The following is a 15,780-nucleotide window of genomic DNA, read 5'->3' as shown; positions in this document are numbered from 1 at the left end:
GAAATACGACAGCGAAAATGCATAAATATTTTTAAAAATTTCAATGCACTACGAGTTTCATAGTTGCTTTGATGGTGCATTTTTTAAAAACGTAATTAATTACATTCTTTATACTTTATTTTACATTTCTTTTTCATATTTTTTTAAGTCAAAGGAGAGTGTAATTAATTCTTGTAAAAGTAATACGAGTAGCAACTTTTGAATTTTAAGAAATGTATTTCTTTTTGAGATTAATTAAAAATGTTTCTTGCATTCAGACTGAAGTATGAAGTAATATATACGTCATATCAAATATTTGATACGCTAGCGGTTGCGGGTTCGATGTCCTTTATACATATGTTATCTAGGTATTTGTGTGTGTGATAGGTGTGATTTCAGAATTTCGACAGACCGATGATTCTTACCCTATGAAGGCAGTTGAATGAATTAAAAGTGATTTCCTTACTGTAATATAGTTTTTCCTTTCAGGATTTTTACATACGCAGTCACTTCAGATGGGAGAGTATTCAAAAATTTATATATCTGGCGCATGCTTTTTCGACAACTTGTTCAAGCTTTGATATGTTTTCAAAAGTTTTAGTTGTTAAAGGTAAATAATTGTATACGCATAAATGAAAAAACTAATATAATTTGAAAGGGTCATTCAAGTATCACGTAAGCAGAATTTTCGTTATCTAAACCACCCGTGTTTACTTACTACTACTACTTACTTTACTACGACCTTACCTGCCACCCTGTTTATCAGCGAAAGTCAACAAAACGCTACCTTCACCCCTATGGTTACGTAAAAATTGGTATATAATATGTTTAAAAATTATGATGCATCCTAAATACTTGAATGAATAAATCCCCGTAGGAAAAAAGTTTTTAAGTTCATTTTTTAATAAATTAGGACTATTGTTAATTAACAAAATATTTCCCAACCTCCGTCTTCACTGCAGATAGTAAAAAATGTTTAAATAATTGCTCTAATAATTTTTTGCTTCTTGGAGCCTTTCTATTATACTATATTTCTATTATATATATTCAATAGGATAACGTTGCTAAAGTTTTTGAAAGTACGCTTAAGTTAACAAAAAATTTAAAGCAATTCATTTTACGATTAAAAAAAATTACACTGAAATAATTTAACATCTTTTACTACGTTCAACTTTTTGAATCTTGTTAATGACTCGAACCTTCTTGTCGTCGATGCTTTAAAATCACAATTTTTGTAAATTGAAGTTGATTTTTAATTAATATTTTTTATATAAAAATATATATTTATAATCAAACTAATGTAATCTTATTGCTATTAGATACTTATCAAACAAATTTTTCCTTTTTTTCCAGTTCACGTATTCGAATATATAATATACACAATATTTATAGGTATAAGTTACATGTTTATGGATTTCTTTATAAAACAATATTCCAGAAGATTAGACACGAACAAACATTTGAATCCACTGTTAAGGGGTATTTCGTTTGGTATTCTATTGCAAACGGCGCTTTGGACGATACTGGTGAGTTAATCTTGTAAATTACAAAATTGACAAAGCATCATGTATTTTACTTCAAATAACCATAGTATGAAATCGTCTAAAAACTCGCAGTGGATTTATGGATTAAGCTACGAAGCTTCTGTAAGGGAAAAGAGGCTTCTATCTAGCAGTGTTACATGTGACTTAAGTTCAGACTGCAGTGTTTATTTTTTGCTCGTATTTGAGGTACCTCTCGGAATATCGAAAGTATGCAATATTTTGTAATCACCTAATTATAGTATTAAACGTCACGTACGCGTTATAATAAATACTGCTAATAGTCCAGTGCAGTTGCAGTTATTTGCAATATTTTTGAAAAGATATTGGTGATTATTCTGTCGGTTTATCAATTCTGATTTAAATTACAAATATCAGATTTTGGATTTATATAAAAAAGAGAGACACATAATTCGTCTTCATTTATATCAAACAATTTTTATTTTAGTACTTTATGTAGTGAATTTTTGTTATTCATTTAAAATTTATCAAGTTGAAATGTGTTTGTGTATGTATGTTTGTATATGTATATGAGCATAATATGTTTATTTGTTTGTACGTGTGTATGTATATGTTCATTTTACATACAATTTTGCGCTCCATCCTACACTCCCTATTTTAACCCTCTGCCCGAAGGTTGCCTGGCAGAGATTGCTGTATTAGCGATAAGGCCGCCTGCTGCAACTGATGCAACCTGTATTTTCTTATATTGTTATTTTGTCATTTGTCATATTGTTAAACTTTGGACTTGTGTGCGAAATTTTGAATAAATAAATAAATATTTGTGGACGATTTGTTACGTAAGGGTTTAAAAAGAAATGTCCAGTAGTATCATTTATAGAAAAACACATCAAATTTCGCAATCTAGTTTGTAACATGTGGAAAAATATTCTAAATACAATTCTTTTGGCTGCTATATTAAATAATTGCTGTCATAAATACTCTTATAATTCGTTTTTCCTTTACTGAAAACTGAAACAAAATGACAGGTTAAAATTTTTTATATGTTTTTAATTGTATACTAAGTACACATTACTGACGTATCCTTTTTTTTTTGTACGAGCTGTGCAAACGTGACGGAATGAAAAAAAAAAACATTCAGTTCGCAGAGTTACAGAATAAATAAATTTCTAAAATAAAAACCTAAACTAGCTAGCCCAAGTTACGCTTAATTACATCAACTATCTGCCAGTGAAAGTCCCGTCCAGCCGTTTCAGAGGTTAGCCGGAACAAACAGACAGACAGACAAAAATTGTAAAAAAAATGTTATTTTGGTATATGTACCGTGTGCAAAAAAGACTGTTGTTTTAATATTACAAACAGATACTCCAATTTAATTTATTTGTATGGATTAATGCTATTAGTATTAATGTATTATGCATAATATTAAAGTTAATCCTTCAGTCCCAAATTGATTAATTTGTGTAAATGCATTAATAGTATACGATCCGATTAAATCAATAAGCCTTGTTACACTATGTAACCTTCAAAACGTTTCACGTGTATTTCACGATCAGAGCGTGGCTAGAGCTTCGGTCACGGTCAACGAACAGCTTTTAAACGATTTTCATGAAATATGATAAATAGGATGCAATAGTAATTCAATGAGAGTACGGTTTTGATCACTGATTTACACGTGTTCGAATAAATTGATAGGAAATACGTATATTTTATTTGTGGTTTCGAAAATTGAACCGCGTAGTATAAGTACGATGTTCATTTCGAGTATTATTTTACTCGAAATTTCAGTGTTGTAAGGGAAAATTAGCAACAGTATTTTCAAATAAGATATTACAGTGTGACTAGGATAATTTTAACTTTGTGTTCATTTTTTGTTATTTATTTTTCTTACCAGGTAAGAAATAATTATTTGATGTGTATTAATAAACTAGTATTACTAGTACCCGGCTTCGCACGGGTATAAAACAAAAATTAAAAAAAAGATCTTTTTAAAATGTAATACAGCCTATGTTACCTGCGGATAATATAGCTTCCCAACAGTGAAAGAATTTTTCAAGTCGGTTTAGTAGTTTCGGAGTCTATTCAATGCAAACAAACAATCGAATCTTCGAATTTTATTATAATTGGGTTATTATAAATTTTATTTGTATTAGTTTTGCCATTAGTTCGCCTGCTTGGACACACAACAGTGTTTAAAAAAATCAAGTTAATTGAAACAATAAAGGGCGAGGCAAGAACGTTTTCTTACGAGTATAATAAATTTCGATTATTACAGTAAACTTTGCTGTGTGGTTACGGCAGTAAGAATATAGCCACCCCCTCTCTTCCCGTGGGTGTCGTAAGAGGCGACTAAGGGATAACATAGTTCCACTACCAACTTGAAAAAGTCGACTTAAAAAGTCAATCGATGACGGGATCGCCATCCAACTGCTGGCTTTGAAATACACAGACCGAAAACGGGCAACAGCGTCTTCGGTGCGACCAGCCCTGCGGTCACTAACCCACATGGGCTAAACACATGAGTTCACGCCATTTTTGGCACGAACTTGTGGAGGTCTATGTCCAGCAGTGGATTGTATTAGGCTGAAGTGTGTGTGTGACAATAAACTAAACTTGAAAATAACCATGATAAATATTTTTGTAAAACCAACGTCAAATTGGTTGATTAAAATTTAGTTTTTCTTTTTTTAGAACAATAGAACAAATAATATTTGTATGAAATGTCACTTTTAGCAATTTTTTTCCGCTTTTGCTACAGGACGCTGTACAAATCCACCGATTACCGGTTTTTATAATACGACTGCATGAAATAGTCTTCAGAATCTGTTCAAACTGTTATGTGTGCCCAAGATTTAAATTGCACCGCTCACTATTGTGACAGTGCATCGTCTCTATATAGCGGAAATTTTCCATATAACGGATATTTGTAGAACCACTTCTGTATACTTTTGTAAATTCTACAATTTGAATAAATCTTTGGCTCTCGTAACCGGCACCTTGCAAGGGAAAGCAACTGATCAAGTTTTCCAAAGGGTATCAATATGCCAAAGCTGAAAAGGCGTCGAAACTTTTCAATTTAAAACGTAATATCTCACAAAGTCTGTTTAATAAATTATATTTCCTAAGCATCTTTATTGAATCCAATATCTATCATCTTTACCAACTTACGACTTATGTTTTATATCGAAGATTTGAAGATATTTTATTTATATTTCATATTATTGAATCCTTGAACACACACTTGTTTTTGTCACCTTATTCATACAATTAAATATTGAATATTTATAAATTTTATCACAAAAGAAATTACATAAAAAAAGTTAAAATACCTCAAAATATAAATGAATGAGTTATGAGTTACGAGGAGTTGCATGATTGCGGTTTTTGTAAACCTCCAAAAAAGACTAACATTTTATGTCAAGCCTTTTGTATTTCCCTGACCTGTCGACATGTGATGAAAGTATTTAATTTTTTTTTTAAATTATCTTTGTTGTAGCATGCAAGTGACTTAGCTGATTCATTGAGATACTTCTTCATCAGTATGAATGCTTCACCGAACTGGTCAAAATGTAAAAATATTCGGGCAAATATCACCTGTATGCCATCGCAAGATATCGTAGTACATTGCGGTAACAAAATAAAGATTACTGATTTCAAATTTACGTCCGCTCATTTATATTACAGGTGAGAATTGCTTAATGATTTATTTTAATATAATTTGTTATTATTTCGAAACCAATAAAAAATCCTTTTTTTTTACGTGGGGAAAATTCTCATGGATACCCTTCCAGCGCTGGGGCGCCGGGGGCCGGGGACGTTGTGTCAGATTTTTACTGACCAAAAACCACCACGTGTGAGCAGACTACCGCCTGAATGGGGCGAGATGGAGTCACGCTAGCAATCGCCACCTCGCCCCGGCGGCCCGGCACAATGAGGGGTGGCTTCGCTTACAACAAGGCCATCCCTCAGACATGTGGGATCGTGTCGTGTGGAGCGTCGAGGTGTCTGGCGGCCCCACACTCATGGCAGGCCGGAGTTACCTCCTGTCTCACGATATGGTGCAGGTACAGGTACTTACCGAAGCACCCGTATCCGGAAAATACCTGCATCAAACGGAAGGTGAGCGGCCCGAACCACCGCCTCAACTACTTCCGAAGGACCGGCATGACCGCATCCACCGACTACTGCCCGGGGACTGGCAGGGTCAGCTTCTCCGTCCACCGCCGTAACAGGATGTCCTGTGTCTCCGCATCCGTGCGATCTCCTTCGATGTTCCACGCTGCCACGAAGTGGTAAATTTTGGCGTGGATATCCACCTGCAATACGCCAGCTTGTCCTAGGTTGACGGAGAAACAGCTAAAGAAAAAATATGTCTATACTTGCTAAATTATCAAAGAAATAATCAAATTAAAAGGTATTACTAGCTCACAGTAGTAAGAGTAACACAATATTAAGATATAATATTAAAATTAAATTGTAAGTCGTATTTTCTTCAGAACAGAAAATACGAATATTTCAGTAGGCGTAGATTTTCTTAGATGTTTCGGTTCATGTTAATTATATACTTCACAACACATTCCCTTTGATATTTTACACGTAATTACGAAACACAAAATAATTTTATTAAAATATATCTAAGCAAAATTTTATGATAATATTTGTATATTACTGATATCAGAGTTAAAAAATAACAGCATAAAATTAAAATTGTAAACTTCTTAAGACATCCAAATGATCAGACAGTGTACAAGTTAAAATAAAATGTAACTATAAAATCGTCAAGAAAATTATGATGTAGCTTGATATTTGATATTTAAATCCTATTTAATTATGAAAATAAGACGAGTTCCGAGTTCGACTTGCTTGCGTTTCCTAGTATCTCATTTAAGTTTTGCTATTACGATATTTCAAAGGTATCCAGAAGCATTGACCGTGACTTTAGCTTGCACCTTGAATCTATACTTTGAAAGTTTGTCAATTATCGCGTCGAAGTTCATTAGTAGTTTTAATAACTTAAAACCTTTGTTGTTATTCCTATTTCTTTAATCTTTGTTCGTTGTTATGTGTCGTGAATACGTATACACGCCCATAGCTTCCAAGTGAACCAAATTAGATTTTTTTTACGTTTGTTATTATAAAAGAAAATTGTGTATAAAAAAAATTGCTTGTCTGTAAAGTAAGTTTACGGTCATAACAAAATTTGCAGCGCAAGCGTATAATGAGCGTAACATGACAACGAGTCATCCTTTTTCGTACATGCAGCCGGCGTTCATCGATTTATTAGATGTTTTCACGTCAAAAAAAAATCAATATATTCACAAAAAAGACCTACGCTCCTAAGCTCATCGGATCGGTGTGATAAAAAAACTATTTCAAAAAAAATACCATATGAATCTTTAAGTAAAGTAAGGTCATGGTTCTTTTGGAACCTATAACTCAAGGGAGAAGAAGAAAAAGTAAAAGTTAAATAAAATATTACAAATTAATAAACACTTTTTGGGTCAAACGAAAACCGAGGCAAACGAAACGCGAGTCTAAATTAGTTATGTATACTGTTTATAAATAAATACTCGTAATTAAAACCGTGTTCCATATTTAACGTTCTGATTAGTATATAAATATCAAAATGCATGCGAAAATTCGACATATTCCTATTTAATAAAACCATAAACATAGAGCTGTTATATTCTCATTTTCACATAACGTAGAGTCAATTTATGTTTAAAATTATTTAGTTAATAGATCGTGACACCGAATTTCCAAATTTAGGTTTTCTCTATAACAACACAACGCCAGTAATTAGGTGCATATTAACTGCAATACTTATTTACGTAGTAATATAAATTTGAACTAATCTGAAATCTGTTCTGAAAGCTGAATCAGAAAGATATGTCAAATTTTCGGGTCAAACAAAAACCAAGCCAGACGCAACATAACTATAGTTACTTTTAATGTTATTAAATAAATATTCGTAATTGAAATCGTGTTTACAAATATTTTTTTCTCTTTAATTATATTTTTAAATATAAAGATAAAATCTATTAATCTATCATTTTTTACTTTGTTATTTTTTTTAATAATTTTTTTTTTGAGGTAGGGTACAGCAGGAATTTCCTGCTCAAAATATGGAGCAGCCCAACTGGGGTAGTACCTCGACCTTACAGAAGATCACAGCTAAATAATACTGTTTTCAAGCAGTATTGTGTTCCTGTTGGTGAGTAAGGTGACCAGAGCTCCTGGGGGGATTAGGGATTGGGTCGGCAACGCGCTTGCGATGCTTCTGGTGTTGCAAGTGTCTATAAGCTACGGTAATCGCTTACCATCAGGTGAGCCGTACGCTTGTTTGCCGACCTAGTGACATTAAAAAAATTTCAAGGTTCGGTCTAATTAGTGGCCTTGGTAAATATTTACAATCGCATGGTATATTATATGTTGCTTTCAGTTTCAGATGCTCAATAATTGTCAGTTTGATATTCAATTTTACCAATTTAATTATGTAAAAGTTTTGGTATTTTTGGTTGGGTCGTAATGGCTTTCAAGTATGCCAGTGAGGTACACTTGATTCTGCCAATGTCACGTAAAATGGAGAAGCTAAGAGGGAGATTGATCGGAGTCAAAATTTTACATCGGTCAATAATTATTTTAACAGGTGTCAAAATCGTGTGATGGAATTGTTTTTTTTTTTTTTAGGTTCAAGCATGTAAAGTAATCGTATCTTGTTTATGTGTTATTTTTAAAGGAGCTAATAAAATTTCAGGAGGGCTTTTTCAAACAACGATAAACACAGTTTGTCGACGCGTCTCTTTGTGATTGCCATTGTGTGGATCGGTAATTTTTTTATCACGACCATAACGGACAGTGCTCTTCTGACGGTTAGTGTTTCTAATTTATATTTCTAAATATATCAAACCTATTAGTATTACTTGTACTTTCGTAATTTATATTATTATTCAAATTACTTTACTACAATTACAATCGTGATAATGTGTGATTTATATATGTAGTATAGTGTTTTATTTTACGATTTGATTCAGCCTGTAACATCGCACTGCTGTGCATAGGCATTTTTCACCTTTTGGGAATAAAATTGTAGCTTAATTAACCATGCTGCTTCACTGCGGGTTTGCGGATATATTTTTTCTAGTATAAAGAACGATCGCTATAACGTGTATATGATAACACTCGCGACCGACAGCTTAACGTGCTCCTCGAGGCACAATAGGGAATAAGGACAGATATCCAAATCGAAAAAAATATATGTACAAATATAAATATCCATTTCGAACGGGATTCGAACCCGCAAACGGGTGTGTTCCAAAATCACCACTACACCAGAGTAGTTATATGTTGGCAACGGTTGTTGCATTCTCGTTTAACCCGACGATTTTTGTAGTTTCTTCTATTTTATGAACATAACATTAATTCACTTTATTGTTTTTTGGTGTACACTAAAGCAAAAATAATACATGTAAGATTATAAGGTACAAAGGGCGGCTTTATCGCTGAAAAGCGATCTGTATATAATTAAAAATTAAAATTAAAGAAAACCAAAAAATTATGAAAATATAGAACCTTTTTTTAAATTTTGAATTTGACTACACACTTTGACAATCAACAAAAGAGATATGCGTGTGTCTATTAAATATATGGTAGTGTGTGTGATGCTTTTTTTATTAATTTAGTGTATTTTTATGCATAATTGAAAAAAAAAAATATTAGAATTCTACACTCCTTCTCTATATAATCTATAAGTATGCGAAATTTTATACTCTTCCGTCCGCGCAATTTTCGTAAAAAGGGTTACAAAGTTTTTGCTTCACGTATATAGATATACCCTAACTTTAGATGACAGAAGACGTTAATGTCGGTAGAACTAAAAAAATTCTAAGCGATCAATTTTAAAAACTAAAAAATTAAGACTCTGCCTTATTCCTCAAAATTGTAAAATATATTGTGATATACTAAATGTGGTCGCCGCGTTGGCGCAACGGTCACAGCCATTGATTGTACCTGTTGCGCTGGCGGTTGCGGGTTCGATCCCCGCACATGACAAACATTTGTATTGGCCATACAGGTGTTTGCTAGATGGGTCTCCCCACCGTGCCTCGGAGAGCACGTTAAGCTGTCGCTTCCGGTTGTTATCATGTACACCTGATAGCGATCGTTACTCATAGTAGGGAATATATCCGTCAACCCGCATTGGAGCAGCGTGGTGGATTAAGCTCTGATCCTTCTACTACATGGGGAAAGAGGCCTATGCCCAGTAGTGGGATATTACAGGCTGAAGCGTATATTAAATGTGGTCTAACCGTAATTAAAACACGAGAATGCTGCCATACTCGTCAGTCAAATTAAAAAGGGATCCGTTTGAAACTACGTAACAAGTTAACGCCTTCAAAGTTTCACTCACGCTCGTCACGAGATCAAATTCGCTGATCTATACCTCTCTAAAAGATTTTTTTCAAATCGATTTGACATATTCCCAGGTGGCTCCGTGGTGAATGCTGAGTTGTCAAAGGGCTAAAATATGTCTTGTAAAATCTTCATGCAAAAGTGCTCTCTGTGATAGTTATAAACTTAAGTTGTAATTTAATTTTAATAATGCAGTAAATAAATAAACTTACGTTGTAATTTAATTTTAATAATGCAGTAAATAATATATATAATAAATGTGAATTGTAGGTAAAGTTTGAAAAATAAATGAAGTTCGTAGCGCCTACTTTTATCTTCGATGCAAATGATTTGCTCATTTTATCCTGTATATCAGGATTCAGTTTCCTATATCAAAGATACTATTTCTATTGAATGCGACTTCAATTGGTTGTTTCATTGATTTTCCCTAACAAGGCAAATAGATGTTCGATGTAAGTTCATTTTTATTTTTCAGATTTTTAAATTTTCATTCATTTGGGGAACATTTTCTACGGCTTTCATTTTAATATTTTTACTTTTTTCAACCAAATATACCATCAAAGCATTCTATGATATAATGGATATAAAAGATTTCTTTCATGTAAGTATATTCGAAATCCGATTATTGTGGTGAATATTTACACATCTAGTACACAAACCCCCTCCCCCCCGCCACAAACACACACACACACAAACATTCTCGAACGCACTCTTCTTCATTCACTCGTTTATGGACACACATTGATTTTACATCACATAATTGCTTGTCAGTCAGTTCAACCTATTGCAGTCTACTGCTGGACGTAGGCCTCCCCAAGTTCGCGCCAGACATCCCTGTTTTCCGCAATCCTCATCCAGCCTACACCGTTATTAATCGCTTATATAATATTAATTATCTTGCATTTTATTACGCGCGCTTCTGTATTTACTTGATATCTAGAAAATATTATTTTTCATTCTTTAATTTTTCTTTCTTGATATCCAGAAAATATTGTTTTATTATATTTGAAAAAATAAAATACATTAATCGTGATTAAGGAATAAAAACTCAATAGAAATAGGATGATTCGGTAAGGTTGAATATTTATATATACATAATTTATTGCACTCAAAAAATACATGTAAAAACAACATAATAATAAGGTTTATAGCAAAGGTGGACTTATCTCTTATATATTTAAGTCTTACGTAATATTTTTAATAAGAGAATACAAATATATTACATTTTATTAAGAATGTTATTGATGTAGATCACAGCCTGACTGGGGAAGTACCCCAACCTTTCAGAAGATCACAGCTACATACCACTGCTTTTGCGTAGTGTTGGGTTCCTGTAGCGTGTAAGGTGACCACTACTGGGGAGAGTTAGCGGTAGTGACGGCAACGTGCTTGTGATACTTATATATTATATGATGGTGTTAAAAGCGTCTTTAAGCTACAGTCACCACTCACCATCAGTCGGACCGTAGTCTTATTGTAGTTTCAGTTGGTGATATTACATTTAAAAAAATTGTCACAAGAAATAATATTTTTTTTTGCTTACGCTATGTCGATTGCAGGCGTCAGTTTAAAGTCATGTCGTAGGAAATTATTATACGAAATTTTTTTAAACGAATTTTATGTTTGAAAAAATATTGTTTCTTATTAGACTTTCAATAAATCTTTTTATACTTTTTTAGAAATAGTTTTACATTTCTATTTTTTTAAAATGATACGCTATAAAAATGAATATTATTTTGTCTCGATCCCGTGGCTCAATTTGATTTTTTAGCTATTATTTTTATTTCAAGTTATTCTTTAACTTTCTGGTACAAAGTTTCGAAGTCTTGTCCGTTCTTTAGCAAGACATCTTCATATTTTATTCCTTAAAAGTTATATTAGAAACATTGAAAAAACAATTTTAATTTAATGGACATGAACTTATTTTGATTGATTTGATTCTTTACATTTTGATTAATTAATAATTAATGTGCTGCTGGCTAGTAATCTGATGGATATACATTTAATTTTGTTATTGTATAAAACGTTATCAATGCATATAACAAAAATGTAAATGTAATATGTTTGTGCACGTTAATCTCAGAAACGGCTCTTCCGACTTAGATTTAGTTTGCACTTATATACTGTGATAATTTTCACTTAACATTTAATTTTGTTTTGTGTCGATCGGTTCATAAATAAAAAAGTTATACCAATTTAAAGAATCATCTTGAACTTGTAAATACCTAGGTGTTTAAACTAAATAAACCAAACGAACTAAACAAAATAAACCAAAAGATATATCCAAATAATTGTGTTTGCTCGTTAACGAAAAAAAAACCGACTTCAATTACATCGACGAGTAATACAACGTAGATCGACGAAAAAATAGTCAAGTAACTACGTGTTATCAAAGATTACTCAAAAAGTAGTTATCAGATCTCAATAAAATTTATATGTGACCACATGACAAACATCAGCTATCGATTAAATTAAAAATTATCAAAATCGGTACACCCAGTAAAAAGTTATTGCGGATTTTCAAGAAGTTCCCTCGATTTCTCTAGGATCCCATCATCAGATCCTGGTTTCCTTATCATGGTACTAAACTAGGGATATCTCCTTTCCAACAAAAAAAGAATTATCCAAATCGGTACATCCAGTAGAAAGTTATGCGGTATAATACAACGTAGGTCGACGAAAAAAGCGTCAAGTAAAAACGCATTATTAGATATAACTCGAAAAGTAGTTGTTAGATCTCAAATAAATTTAAATGAGATGGGCACACACCACCTTTCGATTAAAATAAAATTTGTCGAAATCGGTCCACACGGTCAAAAGTTCTGATGTAACATACATAAAAAAAAAAAAAAAAAATACAGTCGAATTGAGAACCTCCTCCTTTTTTGGAAGTCGGTTAAAAATGCTGTCCAAAGTCCCTATTCCACGCGGACGAAGTCGTGGGCACAGCCAGCTACTTATATTTGACATTGTTCAACATTGATGTTTGAAATTGATAGTGAATGTGTTATCTTGATAAAATTATATATTTAAAACTAGCTGTACACTGCGCGCGTTGCTACGCTTTTTTTTTGGTCGTACTAGCTCAGAAACCTTGTGGACTCATGCGCAACAGTTTGTTGAAGATCATGACATGATCAAATGCATAGTTTACGATTCTATAAAGGACATACAGACGAACATGCATTATATATATATATATATATATATATATATAAATGAGGTAACTAAATGCCGCGCATTTTATGATTTGCGAAATAATTTCTGTCTTCGAGATTCTTATGAATATAAAAAATTTCCGAACTATGTCATAAAAAAAAATTGTTTTGAAAAAAGAAATAGTAGCTTCCAATAAATTATTGTTTTTATGGCAAAATTGTATCTTTATTTTTGTATTTGCGTATATTTAAATAAATAAAAAAGTCCGCAAAACTTATGTCATTCATTTTTCTTTTTAGGTTAAATTTCACATCACGAACTACGATATTAATAAATTATTACTTGTAGATGGATGATATCATGTTATCAAGTTCAGAAGGAGGTTCTAAATTCAATTGTATTTTTTTGTGTTACCTAATAAATAACCTTTAGCCAGTTGTACCGATTTTGATGATTTCTTTTTAATCGAAAGTTGGTGCTTGTCATGTGGTTCCATTTAAATTTTGTCGAGATCTGATGAGTACGTTTTGAAGTATCCCTAATAATACATATTGATTGGCTTATTTATCGACTACTTACATCGTATTACTTGTCGATGTAATTAAAGTAGTTTTTCTTTGTTTGTGAGCAAACACAATTACTGTAACAAATGTATTTACAAATAAATTAAGTTCGTATCCATACAGGGCCACACGGAAACCTTGCCAATTCATTACTCTTTTTTACCGTTCGTCGGCTGAGTAAAAATACCTATTATACATACATACGTATTCGTTTCTTTGAACCAGTTACAGTATCTTAAGTTCAAATATTTTAATTATTTATGATTTTTTTTGTGGTTTTAATCATTGTATTCCGAAGTATTATGTACACTTGTAAGTGACATGCATATCAGATACTTTGTTATTATATATTGTTTAATTTTATACTATTAAACGAGCAATTCTTGTATATATATATATATATATATATATATATAATCTGAATCTCGGAAACGGCTCCAACGATTTTCATGAAATTTAGTATACAGGGGATTACGGGGGAGATAAATAAATCTAGCTAGGATTCATTTTTAGAAAATGTCGTTTTATCCCTGTTTTTAGGCAATGAAAAAAATGGCTACAATATCGTTAGAATAAGAAGGTAAATTTCGCATTTGTCAATAAAGTTGTAATAGCTCAGGGGAAATCGGCCGATCGCGCTCGGCCGAAAAGATCATGGTTCGAATCCTCACGTAATCCAGATCGATTATCGTTTTTTTTTATTTTTTTTTATTTTATCAATATGTAATTCGTATTTAAATATGATTTTCAAAAAACACGATTTACTAAAAATACCGAGCTAAGCTCGGTCACCCAGGTCCTAAACCAGTAAATGAAGAAAAACGCGAGAAATTTTTTAATAATTATATGTTCGTAAAGGGGAAAAAGTTGACACAAATTATTTGTATTTTTTCATTTAAAAGTTAAGCAAGGTTAGTTTCGTTTAAAAGTTAGGTAATACTTTTAAAAAATAATAAAAATACGTAGCTATTAAAACAATATATCATTAATAGTATATAAAATATTTTAATCAGCCGTTAGTTTGATACGTTCTTATTATTTTATAACTAACGGGTTAAAAGTCCGCTAACTACTACAGCTATTGTAGATTGTTTTATTTTATTTTATATTTCAAGGATAGCGATTAAGCATACGACTCACGTGATGAAAAGCGGAGACGTGTAAGCTATAGACGCATATATTACCGAAAGCACCGCAAGCGCGTTATCGACCCTTCTCACGATACTCCCCAAGAGCTCAGGAAACCTTAAAACTTTCATCTTTCCGTTATTTTAACGACTATTCATTAATTTCAATACTTAAGGTAAATATTTTTTTCTAAATTATATACCAATTGAAAATGGATGGAAAATCTATAGTAGGCGGTAACGATATTTCGTATTCCTAGGTAGTAAGTAATGTGACATCATATTAACGAAAATGTAATTGAAAATGGAGGGCATGATGACCTGTTTTTATAGATCAAAGCGTGGGATCTCTTAATGCAAAGTGTACGTACGTCTTGTATAAGTAAATTAATTCGATCATTTCATACTTTCAATTTCCCTAATGTAAGTAAGTACGTGGGAGTAAGCTTTGCATACGAAATCTTGTATGTCTCATGTTACGGTAAACATTTCTAAGCTGTTAAGATGTGCTAAAGTTTACTAAAATCTTTACTATGTTCTATATTTAGCCTGTAACGTTAGTTTTGAACTTAGCGGTGTGCTTTCATTTCCACAAATTTGAATTAGAAGTGTGATTAATAAAATCAATATAATTTTAATATCTGACATGATTTATGAAAACGGATTTTTGAATTTCCGAATATAGTTATTTTTGTTTTTCAATTCGGTAAAAAATGTGTGTGTTTGTCATGATTATAATTATTAAAGCAAATATTGTTTATTATTCAAAAATAGTAAATTACAATCATTATTATACCATCAAGGTTTTTATGTGTGTATTGATTTTATGGAAGTATTTTAAGACTCGTTAAAATTTATTTTAAAGTTTTTTGGTTGTATTTTTATTTTAAAATTTTACTCGTTAAACTTACATAATTATTTATCTTAAAACGAGCACCAGACATTTAATTAATTATTATTTAAAGTAGTCAAACGTTATCCGCGGATGAAATTTCATGTACAAGCTCGTTATTTTGATTATAATCCCAAAATGTTTTG

At 31.9% G+C, this 15,780-nt stretch overlaps 1 protein-coding gene across 1 annotated transcript in view; it reads left to right on the top strand.

Annotated features, from left to right (window-relative positions):
- Window positions 1-240: 240 nt before the first annotated feature.
- The window catches only part of LOC123668898, a 46,864-nt gene continuing 31,324 nt past the window's right edge, over window positions 241-15,780 (top strand). Inside the window, exons 1-7 of the mRNA XM_045602590.1 lie at window positions 241-270; window positions 469-589; window positions 1,333-1,505; window positions 4,978-5,110; window positions 5,343-5,706; window positions 8,239-8,353; window positions 10,369-10,494. Coding sequence (XP_045458546.1) covers window positions 241-270; window positions 469-589; window positions 1,333-1,505; window positions 4,978-5,110; window positions 5,343-5,706; window positions 8,239-8,353; window positions 10,369-10,494 — 1,062 coding nt within the window. The remainder of the gene's footprint in view (window positions 271-468; window positions 590-1,332; window positions 1,506-4,977; window positions 5,111-5,342; window positions 5,707-8,238; window positions 8,354-10,368; window positions 10,495-15,780) is intronic.

The sequence above is a fragment of the Melitaea cinxia genome, chromosome Z (genome assembly GCF_905220565.1).
Source record: "Melitaea cinxia chromosome Z, ilMelCinx1.1, whole genome shotgun sequence".
Classification (NCBI taxonomy): Eukaryota; Metazoa; Arthropoda; class Insecta; order Lepidoptera; family Nymphalidae; genus Melitaea; species Melitaea cinxia.
Note: the sequence above shows the minus strand (reverse complement) of the source record. Positions and strands in the feature narration are given on the sequence as shown.